The sequence below is a fragment of the Nansenia antarctica genome (genome assembly GCF_963989245.1).
Source record: "Nansenia antarctica genome assembly, chromosome: 4".
In the NCBI taxonomy this organism is placed as follows: Eukaryota; Metazoa; Chordata; class Actinopteri; order Argentiniformes; family Microstomatidae; genus Nansenia; species Nansenia antarctica.
Genome location: NC_137689.1, coordinates 28,688,661 through 28,715,221, shown reverse-complemented (window position 1 = coordinate 28,715,221; position 26,561 = coordinate 28,688,661). Strand labels below are relative to the sequence as shown.

Genomic DNA, 26,561 nt, shown 5'->3' with positions numbered 1-26,561 from the left:
AAGAGTCTGGTATGGCAACTTAAAAAGGTCGGAACTAATGGCCGGTGGCGTTGCTGAGCTGTGCTATGTGAATAAAACGTGTTTCATACACTGTTCCTCAGTGTCGACCTCCCTCTGTGCTTTTTTTTTTTTACTTTGATTTTATTGAACAAAAAAACAACACAAACACAACACACAACATTACATCACTTGGCAACACATCAAAATCGATATATACCCACATATATCACAATGTATTGGACCCTATACATACAGTTGGAAATCAAAACAAGGAAAGGGGAAAAAAAACTAATAGGAAATTGAGTATCAAAAGCAAGTACAACACAGGGTTTGGGGTGCTTCTCAGAGAGAAAAAATATTGTAAATATATTGTAAGGGGTGACCACCGTCTTTGAAAGAGGTCTGTCCATAAATGTAGTTGGGCAGTCAGAGCCTCCATCCCGTATACCTCCCTTAATTTTTTTATCCATTGTGCCAATATAGGTGGTTGTGGTTTCATCCAGTTCAATGTTATAATTTTCCTTGCAGTCATGCATGAATATATGCAACAGATACATCTGGTCCCTAGTACATATGTCCTCTGCAACCATATCAAATCTAAAGTGACTTGAGGTTGAGCGGTAGGTCTATCTCCCCCTTAACCTCCTACCAGAAGGAGACCACCCTTGGGCAGTCCCAGAATATGTGTGAGTGGTCACCAATCAAACCGCACTCCCTCCAGCAATACATTGCTGTGGGGGTATCTACACATTTGGAGACTTCCAAATGTGTCCTAAATAAATTTGTCTTTGTCCTTCCACATATTACTGTTAATACCTTTATGACACCCGGTACATAATGTTTCCCAATCCCCATCTTCAATTATAACATTTAACTCCAACTCCCATTTGTTTTTGATGTGTAAGGTGTCTGGTAAATCCCTAAATAGATTATTATAAATATGGGAAACATGATTCGTAGTGGGTATATGGTGCCTAATTGATAAGATGAATGTCAGATGAATGCGGAGACCGAGAGGTGTTGCTTCCTTATGATAATGAATTAATGCTCAATGTAGACAATTAAGATAAAGTTTAATCCATTACACAGCGCTGGACCAGCCTCTCAATACACGGCAAGCAACGGTGAGAGACTCGTACCTAATGACACTTTGTAGCGGCCTTATATGCTAGATTTTCCGCTGACACCGGAAACAGCTGTTTGTCATGCAAATCATCCCCAAAGACAGGGCTCCGTTGAGTCTAGGTAGGCTTGTTGACGAGAAGTCCCCATGTTCCAAAAGTGTCTGATTATCCTGACAACCCAGCTACCCGACCCTGGTCAGCTGACTGGCTGGTCCTGAATATACTGATCTATTGACCCCAGTACCCATATAAGTCTACCACCTGGCTGACCACCACAAGGCTCTACTGTCCTTAGATCCCAACTGGTCCCCATCTCTATATTTGGCTCAGGTCCAGTTACAGACAGATAGTTTGCAGCCTGTTTGCAGTTTGTGATGATACAGCAAGAGAGGTTGGCTCACTTCAATAGTCAGATGTTATAACCTGCTGATAATCACTAATGATACAATATTCATGGTTTACCTAAGCATACAGATAAAATGCATCCTATCAGCCCACTCTTTTTTGTCTTCTCTAATGGATAGTAACTTTAATTATTTCTCTTTCTTTCCACATGGCTGAGATATTGCATTCCTCCCCCGGAATTGTCATCAAAGGACTTTCCCCATAGACAAATACAACTCCTCAGTCATGTGGCCTGACAAAGTGAACAAACATCTCACTCCACAATTGACTTGGCATGAGTAAAAGGTCACTTTGTGGTTAACTACTCTGATTAATAATCACCTCCTTTGGATAAAAACCTTTGTTGTTTAAAGGAGAAAATATCCAAATAGGTTTCTCATTGCTATGTCTAACTACTCATTACAAATGAAGTAGGTATCATTTCCATCATTAATTCAAATCACATGTTTTTCCATAGTTTGTTACATAATTATACATTTTTGACAAATAGGGATATCGTCAATCCTTTTCTTTAGGTGTCTTCGATATCCTAGGTCGATCTTCAACAGAGGGACCATCATGCTTTTCCGGTCGCAATGAGGCACTATCTGAGACGCTGGAACATTGTTGTCTTTCGCCTTCTCGTCCTCTTGTATTGTTGCTGTGTTATTGAGAGACTCACAGTAGAAATTATTTCATTCACCCTCATGCTGCTTGCTCAAATGTTTTAACAGTGTTATTGAAACTCTAAATCCTTACCCCCTACTTTTCTCTCCCCTATTGTTCTATGTCCCCATTGTCTGATCTTAAAGGTTTACTCCTGTTGTGGTGAATACGTACAACAATTGTCAACAAACTGGCAAACTCCTGCAACTGAGTCTAGTGCGCTATTTGGTTTAACTCCCTGGATTTCACGACGCATGCGAACAAGATTAGTGTCAGAGTCTTCAGTTAAAGTAAAGTCTGTTTCGTTAGTTAACACCCAGAGCGTATACAGAACCGATAGAATTGTGGCCATCCATCTTATGCACAACGAGGCCAGGATCACATGGTGTCTCCCGGCACGCATCGTCTGTCCGGTATCTCTTGTCCTAGTTTCAATCTTAATTCACAACAACATCAAGAATAATTGTTAATAGCAGAGATAGTCATCATTATGGTACTGAAATCAGTAATCGTTTCATACTACGTGTTTTTCCCCTTTGCTTGGTTCTCATCGTCAGAGTTGAGAGTGGGTTGGGCCCCCTGTGGTCCCCCCCATCTAGTGAGTTATGCACTTGCCTGCTGAGACATTTGTAGATACAGGGATTGCACAATCGTTAAGTACAGGTAGACAGACATTTAGTTTCTCTCAAAATGGTTAACTCGTCCTTCATCAATGCTCCTAGAGGAAACAAAAGGATTTGTCATTTGAAGTTCATGCCATGGGTATTCAAACTAGGACGTGTGTTGTGAAAAACCGTGAACCGTCCCTTTAATATCCAAATCAGTTCTTTAATACTTAGTTTATTTACTGTCAATGTGCAATCTGAGTCAATTCTCATAAGCATACTTTTAATGAGGTAGATAGGTTCTATTCTACCCGTATGTTAAACATTCTGATCATAATCATAACTGATGGCTTGAATACTTCCCCGTTGGTCTATGTACACTATGAGCTTATTTTGCATTAATATTTACCTTTGCTGTGAACATTTAAATGTTCTATCCCTTTCTTATAGTCAAATATTTCTCAGTCAATCACCCGTTGGTTTTAGTAGATTTATCAGAGACATTCTTGAGTCAGTGTGAATGGTTCTTTATCATAAATGTTGCATCAATGTGTAATGCTCGTGCATTCAGCTGTTGGCCGATTAACACTGTTGATTGTGAAGTACTGTCATATTCGTATGTGTAATTGCTTTATCAAAGTCTGTAGTCTGTCATGTCATTATCATGTTTCCGCTTCCACACAGAAAAACAACATTTTCATTTACAGTTTACACAGAGAATTATCATTTGTGGTTTCCCCTTTCTCTCATCCGTCAATCGTTCACTGTCATTTCAGCCCCCACTTCTGTTAGATCGGCCCTCAGCAACGCCCCCGTTTTCAGTCCGTCGCTCCGTTTTTTTTGCTGTCAGGAGATAGAATTGGCAAGAGTTGTGTTGTCCGTTCGGGATTATTCATCAATCAAAATGTCACATATTCCTCTTTGCTTGTGTGAACATCAACAGTCATCAATGCATGTCTCTGTTTACTAAGTAAATTCAAATGTTACGTTTACTGAGTCAATGCAGAATTGTATGATAATTACAATAAGAGACAACTACATTTTCATGTCTAACACTTCTATGTGTTCTCTGCGTGTCTGTGTCACCGAGCTGCGTCTTGTTTGCAAGGGCAGTTCTATTAATAGTGTTGTTTCAGAGCGTCGTCCCTGGTGCAGCGTTGTGGAGCACAAGTGCACTCGTGTCTCTTACCACCTTTTGCTGTTTGTGCTAAGCTATTTAGCTTGTCCTGAAAATACAATAGTTATTCATTTCACTCTTTATCATTTGTTTACAATATGTTAATCAATACAAGGATTATTATTACTTAACTCAATGATTTCCCTATAACTCTATCACTCGACATGCTTCACGTAAGACTTCATTACCCATAATGCTTGATAGACTTCTTTCATGTAATCAATATCCCATAATGGGTCGCAAATGCTTTTGTTTGATATCAAATATTCATCAATAATCTTTAGTTTATTCTTTTCAAAACTCCCGATACTTGGGAAATTATCGTCACTCCATTCCGCAATCTTTGTTAGAAATGGTTCTGCATAGAATGGTCCTAATTTAAGTAAAATCCATCCTTTTGGTGTCACTGTATCAGTGTATTTTATCGGAATATCAATTATGTGTGGATCAATTTCCAATAGTTTCTTAATAGATTTCTTTTCCCCTCGTGGCAAGTCTCTAACCGACTTGTACTTAATAATCCGTTTTTCACAATTTGCTGTCCTAGACATTCGATTCCCCATGTTTGATTAATTACACTGCACACAATGTTAGTAAAAAGGAATTCTTTTATCTAAATTGTCTCGTTAGAGCTTTATAGTTACACCATTCGTGTCATATACTTTAATTCAGTCTGTTGCATTGCGTCTCATCAAGGTCACTTAAATCCACGTCTCATCTGTTCTCTCCTGTCTCAATAAATCAATCTTGTCACTCAAATCTGTTGCGCTCTAACATTAACACAAATACCGTATCCGTTCAACTTCTTATCGTCCTACAACTGTCTTTTTACCGCTGACCTATATCTTTCATTATAATAAACCCACATTATTAGACCACTTAAACACTTTCTTTGAATCACACTTCAAATTACATACCATAACCACTTGCGTGTCAATACCTTATTCATTTAACCATCTTAATCAACATTCTACTTCATAGTTTCAATTGACTCAAGCGTGCTGCAGTTCACCTTATTTCCTGTCAAATACCTCAATATGTCTGTACCTTACAGATAACCATAAATAAAAACCCCCCGGAATGCCCAATTCCGTTTAATCAATTCTTCTATGAATTAATCAATATCCAGTGTCAGTATTAATCTCCTCCAGAGTGACACCTAGCATCTCTGTCCTTTATAACGTATCCTAGATGTGGATCAATGACCCTCAATGTACACAGCAATACTCAAGCTTTAATATTTAGTCAATTTTAATCATTGGCCCCCCCATCATCAAATTCATCCCCTTTCCTTCATTCAAGGAAAAAATTACAGGTTTTTTTTTTTTTCCTCTAGAACAACAATTCAGGTTAAGCACACAACCACACTGGTTTATCTGCCTTACCTGTCTCGCTGAATCTAGGATCCTGTTCGTTAAACGCCAATTTGATAAGATGAATGTCAGATGAATGCGGAGACCGAGAGGTGTTGCTTCCTTATGATAATGAATTAATGCTCAATGTAGACAATTAAGATAAAGTTTAATCCATTACACAGCGCTGGACCAGCCTCTCAATACACGGCAAGCAACGGTGAGAGACTCGTACCTAATGACACTTTGTAGCGGCCTTATATGCTAGATTTTCCGCTGACACCGGAAACAGCTGTTTGTCATGCAAATCATCCCCAAAGACAGGGCTCCGTTGAGTCTAGGTAGGCTTGTTGACGAGAAGTCCCCATGTTCCAAAAGTGTCTGATTATCCTGACAACCCAGCTACCCGACCCTGGTCAGCTGACTGGCTGGTCCTGAATATACTGATCTATTGACCCCAGTACCCATATAAGTCTACCACCTGGCTGACCACCACAAGGCTCTACTGTCCTTAGATCCCAACTGGTCCCCATCTCTATATTTGGCTCAGGTCCAGTTACAGACAGATAGTTTGCAGCCTGTTTGCAGTTTGTGATGATACAGCAAGAGAGGTTGGCTCACTTCAATAGTCAGATGTTATAACCTGCTGATAATCACTAATGATACAATATTCATGGTTTACCTAAGCATACAGATAAAATGCATCCTATCACTAATTATATTGGTAAAATATGTTTCAGTATTTGTTGGAGAATTTTTGATCACGTTCCAATCTTTATGATTTGTGATGTAATGCCTAATCTGGAAGTATCTAAACATGTCACATGGTGGTAATAGAAATGTCTCCTGGAGATAGGAGAAAGGCTGGAAAATATTATCACAAAATAATTGGTCAATAATCTTTAGACCTCTGTCTGCCCACTTCTTGAAGGCACTATCAGATATTGAGGGGAGGAAACCTAGATTCCCATTAATTTGCATAGCTCGAGAGAGGGCAACTGTCCCCCTAAATCTCTTTTGAACTGTAGACCACACCTTTAATGTGTGTTTCACAAATATGTTTTGGATTCTCACTGTCTTTTGAGACTGTTGGCTCATGAAAACCAAAGTGGCTAGAGGTATTCCTGGTAGTGAGCTCTGCTCTATACTAACCCATCCTGTCTCTATGTCACTGCGCATTCAGGCTACCACCGCTGTTAGTTGTGCTGCCAAAAAGTAGTGCTTTATGTTGGGAAGGCTGAGCCCGCCCCTGTCCTTGCCTAGAATGAGTGTTTTATATCACACCCTAGGTCTCCTGTTCTGCCATATGAATTTAGATAAGATTATCCAGCATATAGAAGGCAGATGCCGGAACCCAGATAGGCAGAGATTGGAACAAAAACAAAAGCCTGGGTAGTAAATTCGTTTTCACGGCATCTGTTCTACCCAAAAAGGACAACGGCAGCACATCCCATCTAGTTAAGTCAGTTTTAAACACCTAAAATATCATTTTTTGGTAACCAATCTGCTTGGTACAATTGTGTTATTTTTGGGTTGAGTATAATCCCTAAATATCTAAATCCCTGATCAGACCGGTGAAAGGACACTGTAGTCAAGTTGGCTAGGCCACGTCCCCGAAATCATCATTGCCTCTGATTTAGTGGGGTTAACTTTGTAACCAGATACTAGGCCATATTCATCCAGATTTCGTAGGAGGGCTGGGACAGATGATATGGGATTTTCCATAAACAGTATTATGTCATCCGCGTATAAACCCAATTTATGTTGATTCCCACCCTCATCTTTTATTCCCTGTATATGAGGGTTACTCCTGATTAGTTCTGCGAGGGGTTCAATACTAAGGGCAAACAGGGCTGGAGACAGGGCATCTCCCTACCTCGTCCCCCTTCCCAACGCAAATAATTCAGAGCAGCATTGACTAACTCTTGATCTTGGGTTCTTATAAAACACTTTGACCCAATCTACTCGATCAAATGCTTTCTCAGCACCTAGACTGAGAAGCTGAGTGTGAGTCACTTGTTTCGATAGTCATTCACAGCCGCTGGTGCCCCTAAAATAATTGGCCCTGCTAGAAAATGTTATTCTCAAATGATCATCTCTGTCTGAATAATCAACCTTACTTCATCGTGTCCGTCAGCCACTTCCAGGGAGGAAAAACCTACAGTCCTCTTCCGACAGCAGGTTCGCGTTTCTCCCGCGGCGGTTGTCCTGTCTCTCCCATCCGTGTTTGGTCAACTCTCTTTCAAGTTTGTCCCGATCATCAACTCGGATCTGTATGTTCATTCTCTGAAGTACCGGGGCGGCGTCCATCAGTGTCTGGAACGTCTTCTCCACGGAGCCCACCATCATCCTCAGAACGTCTTCTCCAGGGAGCCCACTATCATCCTCAGAACGTCTTCTCCACGGAGCCCACCATCATCCTCAGCCGAGCCGGGTACAGGCACTTTGCTTTGACATTCTGCTGCTTCAATTCTTTGATGACATATCTAACCTGGGCACGTTTCCTCTGCAGCTCAGGTGAGTAGTCGTTGTCAAAGTAGATCTGCCTGTCATCCATCGTCACTCGGCCCTGTGTCCAAGCCTGCCATAGGATCTGTTCCTTCACTGTGTAGTCAGCGAATCCAACTACGATGGAGCGAGGGGGGTCATTCTCTTTCGATTCTGATGTCGTCTTCCTTCAGTGGTAGTGAGGGAAACACGGTTGGAAGTAGTTTCTTAATGAAGCCCACCATATCAGTCCCCTCGCTGCCTTCAGGAATCTGATATAGGCGCAGATTGTGTCTTCTCGCTCGGTTCTGGAGGTCCTCACATCTTTCCATGAGCTCAGCTTCTTGTTGGCAGTAGAAAGCTGATGGCTCTGCCATGAGTCGCACCGATACGGCCTTCTGTGTCAACGACCCTCTTCTCCAGTTTTGTTAGCTGCGCACTTAGACCACCGACCGAAGTTTCAAGTCTAGTAAATGACTCCCTGATTTGATCTTTAAATTCTTTTACATCTTCTCTCATCAGTTGAATTTCCCCCCCGTATTGCTTGGTTTGATTTCTCAATTGATTGTAAGATGTCCTCCATGTTTATCTTAGCAGCACCCCCACCTTTGCTAGCTGTGTCGGACATGTCGCCCATGCTAGGCGTGCTAATATTAACAGTTAGGCGAGTCAATATATGGTTTAACCCCAAAAAAATTGATACAAAAGGTTTTTCAATGGATTCTGGTAGTATTGGGCGTGCTAAATAACATACTAAAAGTCGACCAAAATCGACCCCTCCGAAAGCCGTCATTTCTAAGATGGCGTCCCAGATGGCGCCGGGGCGATTAAAATGGCTATATCTCAAATTAAGAAAATGGTGCAAAGGATTTCTCAACTGATTCTGGTACCTCTGGGCATGCTCACTAACATACTAAAAATCTAGGAAAATACACCTTCCAGAAAGGCTTCATTTTCAAGATGGCGTCCAAAATTGCGGCCGGCCAAGCTTAAAATGGCTATATATCTCAATAGAAAAATTATATAAATTATTTTGTCATTTGATTCTGGTACCCCAAGTACCCCTAGACATACTTAGTAACATACTAAAGTTTTAGGGAAATACACCTTCCGAAGAGGCTTAATTTTCAAAATGGTGTCCAAAATGACGACTGGGAGCTTAGAATGCCTGTATCTCAAATGGGAAAACATTTCTAAAGGATTTATAAACTGATTCTGGCACCTCTATACATTAATAACGAGCAAAATATCTAGCTAAATATATCTGCTAGGAATGCATCATTTGCATCATCAAAATGGCTGCCTGTAGCTTATTTTGGCTAAAATTAAAATTGGTTATTATATTCAACCTAGAAAGCTGGCTTTGGTGTTGAACACAAAATAAATGACCCACTTATTGTGGTCTTTAGGCCTACTCATCATCATCTTCAGGATCCTCTGGGAGAAACTTGTTATGTGGATTGTCACATTCATGAAGTTGACATGGTCCACAGACAGTAGTACAAGGTAGTCCATATTTTCTGCATGAGCAGCGAAGTGTCTTGCAGGCAGTGGTACAGTTACAATGAATGACCTTCAAGAGACTGTCTGGAGCAGCATTCATTGTTGACATGAGTGGGACAAATCTATTGTCCTGCAGGTTCCAGCCCCAGTCTAGAGCATCTATACCATCATCTGTTCCCATCCAGACCATGACCTGGTAGTATGCTCTACAACAGTGGAATTTGGTAGCAGATTCAGTTGGTGGTAGACATTCAGGCGTTACCGTTGATGAAGCTGAGACAACCTTCTTGCTGAAAATGTTATATCTCATTTTTGCAAGCGAATCTGTGCACTTTCCACCAAAAAAGACAGCCATTGCTTGGCACCCAAGGTCATCGATCACATCTGTTGTCTGGTTTGGTACAGTGAATGCATTGGCACAAGCCTGAAGGACAGGATCCCCTTTTACAAGTTTTTGGAATGCTGTCTTTTTGCCAACTCCAAAGATCTGGGAAGTTGTATTGTGTCACAGCCAGTCACAGCATGGATGAACAGCAACTGAGAACACACATCCTGTCCGAGTACTTCTTTCAAATGGTTTATGGCGTACACTTTAAAACTGCCATCAGCTTTCGACTTGTCTGATCTGAAATAAAGGCCCTTGCTATCTCTCTGTGCATAGTAAAGAAGTAAGACGAGGAGATCAGTATCTTCTCCAATCAGCGTCGTGGTGTGAAGAAGAGATGATCCCACTGCGGCCCTTACTATGTCTACATCAGCATCTCCAAGTGAATTGACCACAGTGCAATCCCGGTCTTTCAGTTCATCACTTATCATGTGGATCAGTTTCTGTTTATTCAGATCTCTTGACAGGAACTCCTCCTTCTTACCTGAGAACTCTGTCTCAGCAGTGAAGTTGACAATGGGATGAATATTGTTTCCTCTTCTTTGATGTGTGTTGTCTTTAATGGATGGCCCATCCTCATAGCCATCAAACACAATGGTTGTAGCTGAGCCATAATGTTGGATGGTGAAGTCTGCATATGACTGTGCAATTTTACCATAGCTTTGTCCGTGCTTCCATTGTATTCGGTGAAGGAGTGAACCACCATCAAGAACATAATGCTCCGTTTCTGATACAGAATCTAGGATTGCATCACTTGCATGATCACAGATCGCGTGCGCTAGTTGTGGTTTATCAGCTTTGCGGAAGACGTTTCCGGCTTCAAAGAGGGCAGGAGGGAAAGGACTGAGTTCGTAACGCATAACCTCCTCCAATGACAGCTCTCCAGTTTGGGAGACAATAAGGAAACGTTGAAAAAGAAGTGCAGAATCAATGATTCGATCAGGAGCAACCTTGATAGACGATTTTTGTCCAAGGGTTATGGCTTTATCGTTTCTACTAAATGAAAATGTGAATGCCGGCTGTCCGATCATTTTGTGCATGATGTTGCGTCCAACAGAGTCATAATCATGCACGTTCACTCCATCCTCAGCGACAACACCTGTAACAACATTCCTTAAAGAAGAGTCTGGAGAGAAAGGTGAACATATAGCAAGTTTTGAAGTGATCTTCTCCAGGTCAGCAGCATCCCTTTTCATCCTTGCCTCTGTTGAATCCTTGTGCTGTTCTGATGTTGTGTATGTCTGGTTTGAGAACTCCTGCATTGCGGTGTTATACTCTGATGTTATGCCCTTTGACATTGTCCAAAGGGATCTCTGATTGTCGGTCATTCCACTTCCATGTGTCATCCCTCCTGTAGTCTTCAATGATAATTTTTAGTATGTTCACAAGCATGTCTAGAGGTACCAGAATCAAGTGAAAAATCATAGTTATATATTTTTTTCTATTGAGATATATAGCCATTTTAAGCTTGGTCTGCCGCCATTTTGGACGCCATCTTGAAAATTAAGCCTTTCTGGAAGGTGTATTTTCCTAGATTTTTAGTATGTTAGTGAACATGCCCAGAGGTACCAGAATCATTTGAGCACGCCCAATACTATCGGAATCCATCGAAAAACCTTTTGTATCAAATTGTTTTGGGTTAAGTGCTTTTTTTTCATAGATTGATTCACCTAAGTTGTTTTCGTTGATTTCTCTCCTCGCTTTTTTTTCTCTAGTCGTTCTATCGACAGAGCTCATATTTACAGTTTACTTGGGCGTTCATTTGCAGAGTTTTGACAAAAGTATCATCTGGTAGGGCAGTAATTCAGCGGAGCTCCGAATTTTGCGTCTTATACAAGCATGGTGTCGCCGGAAGTCCCTACATTGACGTATTTCAATACAACCTAATGGGGATATATGATATTCCGTAGAACACCAAAAGTTTTTTTTACAGAACTGAGACTGTTTAGCATGACTGGACCTTGCAGTGTAGGTGTGTGCCACTCACCCTGTACTCGGGCTCTGGGAAGCGCTTGTCGACCCGCTGGTAGAGCTGCTGGAAGGCCTGGCACAGCGCCACGGGGCAGTAGGAGGCGGATTGGACGATGGCGTGGAGTAGCTCAGACAGGTACGACTGCAGCAGGTTGGTGCTCTGCTGGATCACCTCAGCCTCTGTATGGGCCCGGTGGAGACCTGCACACCTACGCACACACACACGCACAGACACACACACACACACACGCACGCACAGACACACACACACACACACGCGCGCGCACGCGTACACCAACACACACACAGACAGACAGACACACACAGACAGACAGACACACACACATGCGCGAACGCGTACACCAACACACACACACACACACAGACACACAGACACCCACACACACATAAACGCGTACACCAACACACACACACACACACACACACAGACAGTCAGACACACACACACGCACGCACGCACGCATACACCAACACACGCACACACACACACACACACACACACACACACACACACAGACAGACAAGACACACACATGCACAAACACGTACACCAACACACACAAACACAGACAGACAGACACACACACACACATGTGCGAACGCGTACACCAACACACACACACACACACACACACACACACACACAGACAGTCAGACACACACGCACGCACAAACGCGTACACCAACACACACACACACACACACACACGCACAAACGCGTACAACACACACACACACACACACACACACACACACACACACATTAGAGACTGCAAGAATCGGAGACTGAACAATAAGATTGACCATACTCAGCAAAAAAAGATGAAAAGCATGTGTACATGTTGTGTATATGTTGTGTTCTCTTTCTTCTTACCCTGCCTCCTTTAATTCCACTTTGTTGGGGTCCAGCTCCACATACTTCTTCTCTTCAAAGATCCTGTTGATTAAGGGACCTATAAGCCTGTGCAGATACTGCATGCCTGCCACCTATGGTTATTAAAAGGCAAAACGGCAGTCATAGTGCGCATATGGGAAATATATACTGTATGAAGATGCTGTATGTAGGGACAAGGCATTATCCTAAGAGAATGGGGTTACCTTTAAAAACGACTCCATGGACTTGGAAGCCAAGGAGTTGCTGCGAAACAAAGTGTTGGGTTCACCTGAGGACAAAGAGAGAGAGGACAGTGGACCGTGAAAAAAAAAAAAGTCTGTAAACATTAACTGCAAGAGACAACCCAACCACTAAAACCATAAATGTACAACTCACCATTGACCACGGCCAACAGTCCATCAAACAATCAACGAAATGGAACGCAGCAATTCGGGAAGAGGAACAGACAAGGCCTAAACCTGTGCAACGCTCACTTACTAGTCTTGTCCAACTCCAGCTTGAACAGAACATCCAGGAACTCCTTGGCCAGTCCCTGACCCAGGAAGAGCTTCACCAGATTGGAAGCCACCTCCTGGCGACTCTCCGTGGTAGTGGTCTCGTCTATGAGCATGATCAGATCCGGCCAGTTGCCCTACAATCAAGACACATCGTCTCATCTCAAGTGCTTCAGTGGACAGATCGCAATCAGAGTGAGAATTACAGAACACACATACACACACACACACGCACACGCACACGCACGCACACGCAGGGTCAAATACAGCGCCGTGGAATAAATCCAAGCGCAAAGAATCAGCTTTCTACGCAAAAACCTGTTGATGTTACTTGTTTTTATGGACTAAACTCACTATTCCTCTTTCATTTCTACTGTAGCTACACATTACTGTTTCAGTCTCATTTTAGGACAGAGATACTTAAAAAAGAGTTATAAACTTGAAGTCAGAGATACTTATAACAGAACACATGTCATTTTAGGCAACCCAGCCTTTGAGCCAGAGGCTGAGACGTGGCCTTGATGCCTGATGCTCACGTTGAGATGCGCGCCCACAGACTGGCACAGCAGCTGGGTGAGTGGCTGGTAGTGGCAGGAGGGCAGGATGGTCTCGTCTCTGAGGCGAAGCTGCAGGCGCAGAGATCCCAGAGTGCCCCTTGATAGGAGAAGAAGAGAGAACCAGGAGAGTCATTTACCAAAGAACATCTTTAACAACAGAGAGATTCTCCTATGGCCGAAAAACATTGAACATGAAAAGCTCACTCCCATGTACGTCCCGAACAGTAAACCTGATACAACCAATAGAAGGGCTCAACACTAGAATAGCAGTGTGAGTAAAGAAACATTTAATATCTTTGCACTCGATGAAATTTCAGGACCCTCCTTTCATGACTTTTCCTAGATATGTGTGTTCTACCACCCAGTCTACCACATCATTACATTTTCAAAATCACATTAGGATAAGCTAATATATAGCTATTTTGCTGTTTTTCTGTGTAGGAAGCAGGCTAATTTACAAGTGGCCAACTAGTGGTCATTTGGTGTAAATAGCAGCTTGAGCATTGTAAAGAGGGGGTCATTTGGGGGTAGTGGTGTTAGTGGATAGTGAGTTGGACTTGTGATCGGAAGGTTGTGAGTTCAAATCCCACCTGAAACCATACCACTACTAGTGTGCCCTTGAGTAATGCACTTAGCCCTCAGTTACTCCAGGGGGAATGTCCCTGTAATTCGTAATTGTAAATCGCTTTGGATTAAAAGCGTCTGCTAAATGGCAAAATTAAATTATAAAATTATTTGACCCCCGAGGCGGCTCTTTTAGTAGGTAAAAGGCACAAAACAAATAGAGTATCTCCTAACACAAACACCATACTGCACGTACCAAATAGCAGCGCAATAAAGATGAATTCCTAGAGTGTATCCAAAAATAGGGCTTTCACTCCGCCAAGGAAACGTTCCCGTTCCCGTTCGCGTTCTGGAACCTCCGAACCTTGGTTCTGTCTGGCGAACCAGCCCGCGTTCATACCAGTGTAACCGAAACCATCCACGTCATCAACGCTGGGTGATGAAGGGGCGGGATAAATAAAAATGTCACAACTAGATGGCAGCTACTTCACTGGAAATGAGGATAATATCTTCCACTACACTATCTGAAATAAACACTTTTCTATGAAACAAAACAAAAGACACTCTACACGCGTTCTCTTACTAACCAGCTGCTCCATTACTGGAATAGAAATGGCATACGATACGAAGTTCGCGTTCGCGCGTGTGTGTGTGTGTGTGTGTTTGCTGAGCATGTGAGGAACATAGAGAGAATGATGAAACTTTAGATAATTGTTTTGATCACTAATGATTAGATTTACATTTTGTCTCCTTCCTTCTTGCTGGTCTTTGCAGCCTAGAATATGACACACCCACTGGCGACGTGACAGTTCTACGTTTTGTTTCCCGCTTGAGAACCACTAATTTCTGGTTCCCGCTGCCAACCAACTTTTCAGGCTCCGAACCAATTTATTTTCCGGTCGGAACGCGCCGGCCGGTTCCAGACTCGGTTCGCGAACGCGAAACCGAAACGGTTTCTTGGCGGTGTGAAACCCCTAAAAGTGCATTGAATGACCTCTTCTAATAATGGAAATCAGAATGTCATTGGAATAACCCAGTTCCTAATGGGTCCACTTTTTTTTACAACTGGAAATATTGTTTTTGCTCATTTTGGAGAACCAAAAGAAATTGGTGGGTCAAGACACCCAAACGTCTGGGGCGGGGGCACCACTGCGAGGCAGGCTCACGCTCTCGTTATGCATTCCTCACTTCTAAGAGCCTGGCACTCAGAAGGATGAGCGATCGAGACACGACAACCATCATTTCCTGGCTCCAGCGACGACACACGAGCAGTCACCAAACGGGCCGCAGATGGTGGCCGCCCGCCAGAAATCCAATCTGAAGCGAGGCGCCAGGCAGGGGTGGGAAAGCCAGAATGAGACTACACAACAAACAACAACAGCTTGACTCGCAAAAAAAACTAAACAACAAGAGGGAAGAGAGAGGACCACCCGAGGGAAGAGGGATTAGGTGGTCTTCATCTGCGAATGTTTGTCTGAGAGTTTATCAAAAGTCCTCCTCTGAGAAGCAGGGGGTGTCGTTGTAAGAAACAATCTTCGGCGGTATGTGGCCGACACAAAATTATACTTTAGTACTACTTTTGTATACTTAAATACAAATACTTTAGTTTAGATAGCTAGTAGTTTTGTTTTTAGATTATTTATTTATCATGGTATTTCATTCAAATTGATGTGATTCCATAGCTAAGGGTGACATTGTGGATATGGAGGCAATCCTGTTATTTATTGCTTGGAGAGCAGAGACGTGTCTGAATAATGGATTGTTTGGGATGGCAGTGACATTTCAGTCGCTCTCCCCCTTCTTTCACTTGATGAAAATGAAAAGGGAGATAAAATAAGCCACCAGACAGATGTCCGTTGATAACAAAGATCAGCCAAAACAACATGGTATACATACGTACATACATACAACATATGCCCATGACGGCATGGGTTCGAATCCGGCCCATGCCCGGCTGACATGCCCTCTCTCCCTTCTTCTCCTTACTTTCCTGTCTGTCTTCACTATATCTGTCCAATAAAATGAAAAATATGAGACTGCCCCCCCAAAAACAAAACAAAAAAAAAAACAGTATTAAAGGGAAGCAGGAGAAAGCGTTTACAATGAGGCCATAGGACATTGATGGTGTCACAGGGTTGCATAGGGGAAGTGATTTGTGGTTAAGTCCGTTAAAGGGCTGGGCTCTTTAATCTTACAATCACAAGGACTTCCTGTTAGTGTCTGCTCTAAATAGAACACAGTGACCTACTATACATGCCCCTGACATGGTTACAATAAATCATATTTTGATAGCAATAGCTATACAGCCATATATTGCAGAGCAGATACTCAAGCCTGTTGGCCGCCATGTATGCAGGACCCAACATTGTACAGATCACATTCCTGCGTAATCAATTAGCTGCATTGACTGGTAAGGGAGGAAGACCATTCTGGTGACGTTTCAGTACTTAATGCAGTGGTTCTCAAAGTGTGGGGCGCGCCCCCAGAGGGGGGCGCAATAGCAATACTGGTGGGGCGCGAGAGACTGGGGAGGTCAACAATAATCTTCGTAATGGAGTCATTTCTGACAGGGACAGCGAAAACAAAAACGGAAAATGCGACAAACATGGTTAAAAAAAAAACTGTTCGAAAGTATGACGAGGCTTACGTTGCAATGGGCCTTACCGTGAATGTGGTGGGAGGTGAGGAGAGACCATTGTGCGTGCTATGTCTCAGAACATTAGCAGCAGACAGCCTGAAGCCAAACAAGTTAAAAAGGCACCTTGAGACAACACACCCCAATGATGCAAAGAAGCCACTGGCCTTCTTTAAAAGAAAACTTACAGAGTACAGAAAGCAAGAAACTCATATGACAAAAGCGGCATCCGTAAGTACCAAAGCGCAAATAGCGTCATTCAAGGTTGCATACAGAATTGCGAAGTGCAAGAAACCGCACACCATAGCTGAGGAGCTCATACTCCCAGCTGCACTGGATATGGTGTCAACTTTGATTGATGAGACAACCGCTGCAAAATTGAAGACCATTCCCCTGTCCAACGACACCATTGCAAGACGCATAGGTGAGATGTCAGAGGACCTTGAGGAACAACTCGCAGAGAAACTACACAAACGTTTTGCATTGCAAGTTGATGAGGCTACTGACAGTAATAAGGACTGCTTGTTTATTTCTTATGTCCGCTATGTAGATTCGGAGTCAATGAATGAAGACTTGCTGTTTTGCAAGCATGTGACAGGGAGAGCGACAGCTAATGAGCTATTTGGGATTCTTGACACTTACCTGACAGAACACGGACTGAAATGGGAGAACTGTGTGGGGTTTTGCTCAGATGGTGCGCAGACAATGGCCGGGAAAAGGAAGGGACTGCAGGCGCTAATAAATCGCGTCGCACCAAACGCGCAATGGACACACTGTGTCATTCACAGAGAGGCGCTCGCATCCAGGCAGCTTAGCCCTGAGCTAAATGAGGTTTTGACCGAAGTGATCGGTGTTGTAAATTTCATCAAAACCCACCCGCTGAAAGCACGTCTGTTCTCTGCACTGTGTGAGGAAATGGGAGCTGAACACTCTGCTTTGCTGTTTCACAGTGAAGCAAGGTGGCTCTCCCGAGGGAAAGTGTTGTCCCGAGTCTTTGAGCTCAGAGAGGAGATTCGGGTGTTTATGGAGGAGGTGGGAATGCACGAATCTGCAAGCAAGTTCAGTAATTTAGAATTCCTGATGAAACTGGCCTATCTCAGTGATGTGTTTGGAAAGCTCAACGAGCTGAATCTTCAGCTTCAAGGAAAAGACAAACACCTACCCCACCTGGCAGATAAGGTCAGCGCATTCACCAGAAAGCTGGAGGTGTGGGGCAGGCGCCTTGATGAAGGAAATACTGATCCTTTTCAGAACCTGACCACGTTTGTAGAAAGCAGTGATTGTGATGCCACCACAGTGATCCCCTGCCTGAAGCAACACATCTCTTCCCTGGGAGCATTGTTCCAGAAATACTTCCCACACAACACTGCTGAGTATGACTGGGTGGTGGATCCATTCAATGCAGCAGGTTGGTAGGCAATTTTGATGACTAAATATAACTGTGAATATTTTGTGCTGTAGGCCTATATTTTATTAATGTTGTATGTATGTTACTAACTAACTACCTGGAATGGATTGTTGTAAAATTGAATCGTGTTGTGTTTAATATGCAATTAATTACAAATAAGGTATCTCTATCCGTAGCACCTGCTGATTTCAGCTCTGCTGAAGAGGACCAACTCATCGAGCTGACCTCTGAGTCCACCCTGAGGCTGAGGTTCAATGGTCAGACACTGAGTGAATTCTGGCTTGGTGTGGAGAAGGAGTATCCACTCATAGGGCAGAGGGCTGTCGGCATCCTTCATCCCTTCGCCACATCCTATCTCTGTGAGGCTGGCTTTTCAGCTGTTGCTTCACTGAAAACAAAGTACAGATCTAGGCTCAACATTGAGCAGGACTTGAGAGTGGCAGTGTCAGGCCTGCTACCCCGTTTTGAAAAGATCTGCAGTGCCAAACAGGCTCATTGCAGCCACTAATGCTGTAATGTTATGATGTTCTTGATTGTTAGTGTTCATTTTCTTGAGAATTGTAATTGAAAAATATTGTTATTGTGTTGATTTATTATATTGTGTTATTTGTATTTTTAGGTTTTTTGTTGGGAGACAGTGTTATGTGGTTCAGTTCAATAAATGTAAAATTGCCCCATGTTGTGACAGTTTTTTGGGGGTGAGGTGGGGCTCACACATTTTTGGTCCTCCCAAGGGGGGCTTGACATAAAAAGTTTGAGAACCACTGACTTAATGTAAAAAATAACTAAAGATGACTACATTTACTACATACTACATGTACAGTGGCGACAGAAAGTCAACACACCTATTCACTTTTTCCACATTTTCTTGTGTTCGATTGTGAATCGAGACTCGATTTAAAATTGATGAAATAAATTTTTTTTTGGCATCAATCCACACAAAATACCCCGTAATGACAAAGTGAAAAAAGGTTTTTAGAAATGTCTGCAAATGTATTAAAATCGCAACACAGAAATACCTCATGTGCATAAGTCTTCACACCCTTTGCTATGACACTCTTAAAATGAGCTAAAAAGCAAAAATGTTGTCAACAAATCACTCAGTAAGTTGAATCTTAATGCAAGGATAATAGTTAATGTAATTTTGGAATCTTTGTTTTTATAGGGTCTCTGATTTGCATCAATTACACACTGTGTAGATTAGGAATTCTAAAAACTTGTTTTCACTTTGACATTATGGGGTATTGTGTGTGTGGATTGATGCCAATTTTTTATTTATTTAATCAATTTTAAATTGAGTCTAACACAACTAAATGTGGAAAAAGTGAAGGCGTGTGTTGACTTTCTATAGCCACTGTAGCTAACCAATAGCAAAAACATTCTCGACCAGGTAACAAGAGGTATGAACAAAGCATGACAACACAAGACGCACGGTGACGTGGGCCATAGTGGAGGGTAAACTTACACCTTTTATGCATGTTTAGTTTCTGCTGAATAGCGTTTACACACCTTTTATGAAAGTTAGCTCAAGTTTTCTCTGGTGTTTACCCAATTCTTGTTTTTTTTACTACTACATCCCTGGCTGTGCAATGTTTAGGAATACTTTCCGAATGCCTTTCCAATGCCTACCCAAGCTTTATGAATGGCTAACACAGAACAACCAAAACGAAGTCATGAAAAATCCAAGTGTTGCCCTTGTACGATGTTGTCTAACCCAACTACCCCCTGACTGCCAAAACCTGACTGGTAAATGGTAAATGGACTGACTTATATAGCGCCTTTATCCAAAGCGCTTTACAACGGCCTCTCATTCACCCATTCACACACACATTCACACACCAATGTCGGCAAGCTACCATGCAAGGCGCCGGCCCACTCACTGGGAGCAATTTGGGGTTCAGTGTCTTGCCCAAGGATACTTCGACATGTGGCCAGCCGGGGCTTGAACCGCCAATCTGCCAACCTTGCCATCATTAGACGGCGGCTCTACCCCCTGCGCCACAGCCGTTTTGGGCACTAATCTCAGTTCTACCGGGGCAAGTGAGGTTGTCCCCTCCAGAAAGGATGAGTTTCCTGCTCTAGACCTCCTCCCTCTTACATAAGCCCTGGCAGCCCCCTCCTCCTCCTCCTCCTCCTACTCCTACTCCTCCTCCTCGCAGTTTCCCTCTCTTAATCCCCATTCCGAGCCACATGGCCAAATGATCCTCTATAGGGGAGAAATAAATCAGGGATTTAGCCTCGGAAAGGATTAGCACTTCCTGTCAGCACATGGACCGGAACGGGCGAACACGGACAAACACACAGGCAGATGCGCACGCATGCACACGTGTACACACACACACACACACACGCACACACGCACGCACGCACGCATGCACAGACGCACGGTACCACCACTCCACTGAAAAAAAGCCTACATAAAATATGGATGATGGATATCTCCTTCACTGCTGAAGTGACATCCTGACCTAGAAATGGAAGAGCAGATGTCAGGCTGCTGTGGAGGTCTGTGATACGACATATCTGGGAGTGGATATTGGACAATGTTACGGAGTAGTCAGTGTATGTATCAAAGCATGACTGGCTTTGGATAAAGGCGCTATATAAGTGCAGTCCATTAGATCTCAGTGCTACTCACTCGTATTGGCTGTGTTTGGGTTTATCTGGAACCAGGCGGAACCAGCCTTCCTCTTGCTGGGCCGACTGCAGCCTGTGGATGTTGAACAGAACCTTACAGAAGACAACAAATCACAACAAAAAGGTTAGATTTGAGTATTAGATTTCAAACCAATCTCATTCAAAGTGAATGGGGGGGGGGGGGGGGGGGCAGTATTTAATGACGGCCATTTTTGTTTGGTTTCCCCTTCGAGGCAGCCACAGAACAGAACACAACGTGAGTTTCCCCTGAAGCTTTGTAGCCGACTGCTTTCTACATCCCAACATCGGTGCAACCAGACAACAAGCAGTAACAAGAGTCAAATCAACGTTTAACAATCATCATTCTGTGCAACAAACAGTTCCCTGTCATACAAGCCGTCATGGTGTACCATGTTAATGTAGCAACAAAGCTTTCTGTCAACTCAGATCAATGCAGATCACGCAAATGTTCTCCATGTAACCCCTGCACCTAAAACCCTCTAATGAAAGGTTCTACCCATATTCCTTTCATCTCCTAAGGGTTCTAACTACTTACTCCCCAAAAAGGCTTCTTCAGAGGAGAAGGTTCCTAGGTAGAACCCTACTCCTCCTCCCTATAATATCTAAAGCCTGGTACACACACAAAGATTTTCTAAATCTAGATTTTTTTTATCTGAGAGACCCCACACATGAAGATAAAAAATCACGGATTTAACAGTTTTGATCGTGTTGTGCGTGGTGTGCACACATACATAAAGATCTGTCCGACGTCAGTCTAGAGCAGTGGTTCTCAACCTTTTTTGGGCCAGCGCCCCCCTGTCCATTATCCAGGCCTCTTACCGCCCCCCATCAAAAAAAGTAGGCTTATTTTCTTCCCTGAATATTAATGTTGACTAATATTCTGTGTTATATCATTTAAAAAGCATGTCACTGAATGCCAAATAATAGATTGGATTTAACTAGGCAGTTGGAATATCATTATCATTAGTTTACCAGAGAGCAGAAAAGCCATGTGAATGTGAATAAAAATGCTGTTTCTGAGTGTTAAACAAACTCAGACAACATCAGAGAATACAAACAGACTGCTACGGAACAGCTGCAATTTCACACATGTCCGGTGCAGAACAAACAGTAGGCTACAAAACTGTACATTACAACTAACATTGTTAGTTTTTTAAGTGTGCTGGTGTTGCATTTCTCCAAATTGCTGTTTTATGATGCTAATATTTATTCATTTTTTATTGGACTTTGGGGGGGGGGTGTCACAATATGGCGGCAAACGCTAGGGGGCTATTATTTTAATATTTTATTTAGTATTCTATGGTATTATTTTCATAAACTGACCACTTCGAATTTCTCATATCAAAACAGGCCCTGCAGGGTGGGGGAGACCTGGAGCTGGAACTTGGAACTTTTTACTTATTGAGCCTTCACTGTTTTATGTATTTTATTGAATGTTTTCTGTTTTCTGTATTGAATGTTTTCTGCCCTAACTGAGCTGTTTGACAACAAAATTTCCCCATTGGGGACAATAAAGGTTTTCAATCAATCAATCAATCAAACATATCAAAACATAACAAAGTTCAGAGCTCTGCGCTCTGGAAGCGCTCAGAGATGGGTGCTCTGACTGAAAACACGGTTTTGTCAGAGCGAACTGACCGTTCGTGCATTTACGAACGTACCCGTAATAACACTGATGACAGCTGATCAATACAAAAGACGCTGACAGCTGATGCGTTCGTTTCCAAGAGGAGCAACATATCACAAAAAAGCGATCGTATATTTTAGTTTGTAAACGTTAAGACGAACACATCGCAATGCTAACCTCAGAATGGCACTAGGGATAACATCCACAACAACACTTAACAGTAATATTATGTAATATACTGTGATAAACCTGCGAGGGGAGGGGACATTCGTAGCTGATTTCTCTAGGTTTGATTATTGGTAAGCGACAGAGACCTTTCAGGACTGGTTTATTACAATACGATCTCTTTTTTGAGATAGGTTGTTCCTGCTGTGATATTCTGGTATGGTAGTATGGTATTAGCACTCATTTTAACTAAATTAAATAAGCTGTATTGAAAGGAAGCGAACGAAGCGAAAGCATAAGCGCAGAGGGTAGTGTGTATACGCGGGGAGTGAGTATTTGGCACGACAGGCTTACATCACTGGCGGGGACATGGAATGTCCGAATGTCTTTTTTTTTTTAAGTAATTTTTTCTGAGTGGGGCAGTCCCACTCATATTTTTCATTTTATTTGACAGATACAGTGAAGATTTAGACAGGAAGGATGGGTGAAGGATGTAGCTGCGCTACATGTGTCTGCGTCACAGAGCCCGGCCAAGTTCAGAGCACTGCGCTCTGGGAGCGCTCAGAGATGGGTGCTCTGACTGAAAAGACGGTTTGTCCGAGCGAACTGACCGTTCATGCATTTACGAATGTGCCCGTAATAACACTGCTGACAGCTGTTTTTCATGAGAAAAATACTTTATGCGTGAACGCCCCCCAAGAACATCTCAACGCCTCCCTTTAAAAAATATTTGTTCCAGCGCCCCCCGATGTTGTCTGAACGCCCCCGTTGAGAAACGATGGTCTAGAGTCTCGTCCCCCAAGCCAGAAATCTCACGTGATCAGGGTAGTAGTACCCTCACTGACCTGTACGAGGTAGCCATGCGCGACAGGGCAAATAAAGTGCCGAAGTACGAAAAGAAGAAGTCAGCTCGCTTCTTGATTGGCTACATTCCATTCCACGTCACAACCGCCTCGGGAGTTGTCGGGAGTTTCCCACACACGATGACTTTTGATCGTAAATATTGAATAAGTTTAATATTTACGATGGTCGGCCCCGACCATTTTCCGAGCAGATTGTCGGGAGAAATGGACTCTTAACACACCTCACACCACAGGATAATCTTATAGGATAATCTTTAGAGCCACCCGAAAATAGGGCGTTTGCTGTCCTTGGAAAGGAAGGGGGGAAATCGGGCCAAAATCGGCCAGATAAATTTTTTTTTTTTTTCACACTTATGTTTTTATTGAGTTTTCATGAAACATTGACAACACATAAACAACAAAAAACAACAATACACACTAGTTGTCTGGAGATACACATAATAAAATGCACAGCTTACTCTTAGGTGTCAACTCTGTAAATATTCCACTTTTCCCATTTCCTATTGAATGCGTTTTCTTGGATTCTCAGAACGTATGTCAACTTTTCCATAACAAAAAGATCTTGTACAATTTCCAGCCACTGTTCCTGTTTCGGAGCGTTCACATTAAGCCAATTCCTGGTTATAGCTTTCTTACTAGCTGCAAGCAAAGCCTTAGTCAGATAGAGATCGCCTCCCCCCACAACATCTTTAATGTTCCCAAGATACATCACCGGGCAGGTATTTGGGATTCCATATCCCATAATAGTTTTGATCACTGCATTAACCATCTCCCAATATGGCCTTATCTTTGTACAGTTCCAGAAAATGTGCGAGTGGTCAGCCTCCATGTACCCACACATTCTCCAGCACTGTTGCTGTACGCCAAGTTGCTTGCTCTTTATTCTGGGTGTTATGAAAAAGCGAGTCAGGTTCTTCCAGCAGAACTCCCTCCATACTAATGAGTTTGTGGATGTAAATTGCGTCTCACACATTTGAAACCATTCTTCCTCTGATATTTGGATTTTCAACTCCGCTTCCCATTTTGCTTTTATGTAAAGAGTCGAGTCCCCCCTGCTTCCCCCCAAAGCCTGATAGAAAGCAGAGATGATCCGAGACCCCCTCTGCTGGTATGCATCCACAATCACCCCAGTCACAGTATCTAAAGATTCATCTGCATTCAACTTTATCGTTTTAACAAAATAGTGTCTTAATTGCATGTATCTAAAATAATCCCTGTCTAGAATACCATAATCCGTCTGTAGATCCTGGAAACTCCTCAATTCACCCTTCTCTGAAACCGTACACATTGCCGTCATGCCCTTTCGCACCCATTCTTTGAAAGTTGAATCATACACCCCTGGTTTGAAATTGGAATCGTATGCAAACCACCTCAGCGCGTGGACCCCTCTCTTTAATTTGTATTTTGTTACTACCGCCTTCCAGACTTCTAGTGTAAATGCAACTATTGGATCCATCTCACCTCTCAGAGCCCTCACCAAATTTCTATCCCCCACCAAGGCCTGAACGTGATGACCCTGCACTTCCCTTTCCATATCTTTCCATCTAGATTCATAATCGGGTCTACACCAGCAGGCCAAAGGTCTGAGCTGAGCTGCATAAAAGTATTCCCTGAGATTTGGTAAAGCCATTCCCCCTTTACTCTTAGGTAGCTGAAGCGTCGTAAATTTTATTCTTGGTCTTTTACTATTCCAAACGAATCTAGAAATCATTCTGTCCCAGGTTACAAATTTATTTTGGGGGACATCGATTGGAAGAGACTGGAAGAAATACAGCAGCCTAGGCAGGATATTCATTTTAACAGTTTGTATTCTGGCACTGAAGTCTAAAGGAAGAGTGGACCACCTTTCTACATCCTTTCGAATATTGTCATCAATTTTGTTGTAATTAGCTTCAAACAGGTTGGAAAATGTTTTGGTTATATTTACACCAAGGTAGGTCATTATTTTGGAGTTCCATTTTAGGTTGTATGCACTTCTAATTTGTTGTGATGGGGAATAATTAAATGTAAGAATTTGTGTTTTTGTTATGTTCACTTTATATCCTGAGTAGTAACCATATATTTCAAGTAGGTTCATCAGCTTTGGGAAACATACGTCAGGTTGTTCAAGAAAAACGATAATATCATCCGCAAAAAGCCCAATGATATGATCTTTCCCCCCTATATTGACTCCCTGCAAATCTGCACTCTGCCTTATTGCCTGCGCCAAGGGTTCAACATACACAGCAAAGAGAATAGGCGAGAGACAGCAACCCTGTCTTGTGCCTCTCTCCAACTGAATCCTATTGGACAGGCTCCCATTCACCTTGATCCTAGCCGTAGGTTCATGATAGATAGTCCTAATACACCGAATTGCATTTTCATTGAAACCAAATCTCCTCAATACCTCATACAAAAAAAAAAAACTGACACTGTCAAACGCTTTTTCCGCGTCCAGGCTAACCAGAGCCATACTCGTGCCCTTTTTATGTGCATTGTCTACAATATGGAGAGTCCTTCTGATATTGTCTTGTGTTTGGCGCCCTCTAATAAATCCAGTTTGATCCTCATGAATAAGGTCTGGAATGAAAGTCTCAAATCTTTTACAGATGATTGAGGTAAACAGTTTGTAGTCCACATTTAAAAGAGAAATTGGTCTGAAATTTTTACAATGTTCTTTGTCTTTGCCTTCCTTAGGTAGAATGGAAATAATTGCTTCCTTCCATGATGGGGGGGCTCTGCCTTCCTTAAGGGTCCAGTTAAAACAAGACAAAAGCAGAGGTGTCAGCTCCTTCGTAAAAGTTTTATAGAACTCTGATGGGAACCCATCGCTACCCGGTGATTTACTGTTCTTTAGTCTACTGATTGCAGCTTCCAGTTCTTCAACTGCAAATTGTGATGTAATGGTGTCATTCTGTATCTCACCTATAGATGGCAGATCAAGCGAATTAAGGAAGTTTCTTATTGTGTTTTCATCAGCTAATGGAGGGTTAGAGTAGAGTGTCTTATAGTACTCTACAAATGTTCTTTCTATCTCATCC

General features: G+C 42.7%; 1 protein-coding gene across 1 annotated transcript in view; it reads right to left on the bottom strand.

Moving 5' to 3' along the window:
- The window catches only part of rasa4 (RAS p21 protein activator 4), a gene marked incomplete at both ends in the record, with an annotated part of 94,960 nt that overhangs the window by 10,317 nt on the left and 58,082 nt on the right, over nt 1-26,561 (bottom strand). Inside the window, 6 exons of the mRNA XM_080528780.1 lie at nt 11,671-11,863; nt 12,550-12,662; nt 12,774-12,838; nt 13,048-13,201; nt 13,601-13,718; nt 20,867-20,958. Of these exons, the coding sequence (XP_080384906.1) occupies nt 11,671-11,863; nt 12,550-12,662; nt 12,774-12,838; nt 13,048-13,201; nt 13,601-13,718; nt 20,867-20,958 (735 nt within the window). The remainder of the gene's footprint in view (nt 1-11,670; nt 11,864-12,549; nt 12,663-12,773; nt 12,839-13,047; nt 13,202-13,600; nt 13,719-20,866; nt 20,959-26,561) is intronic.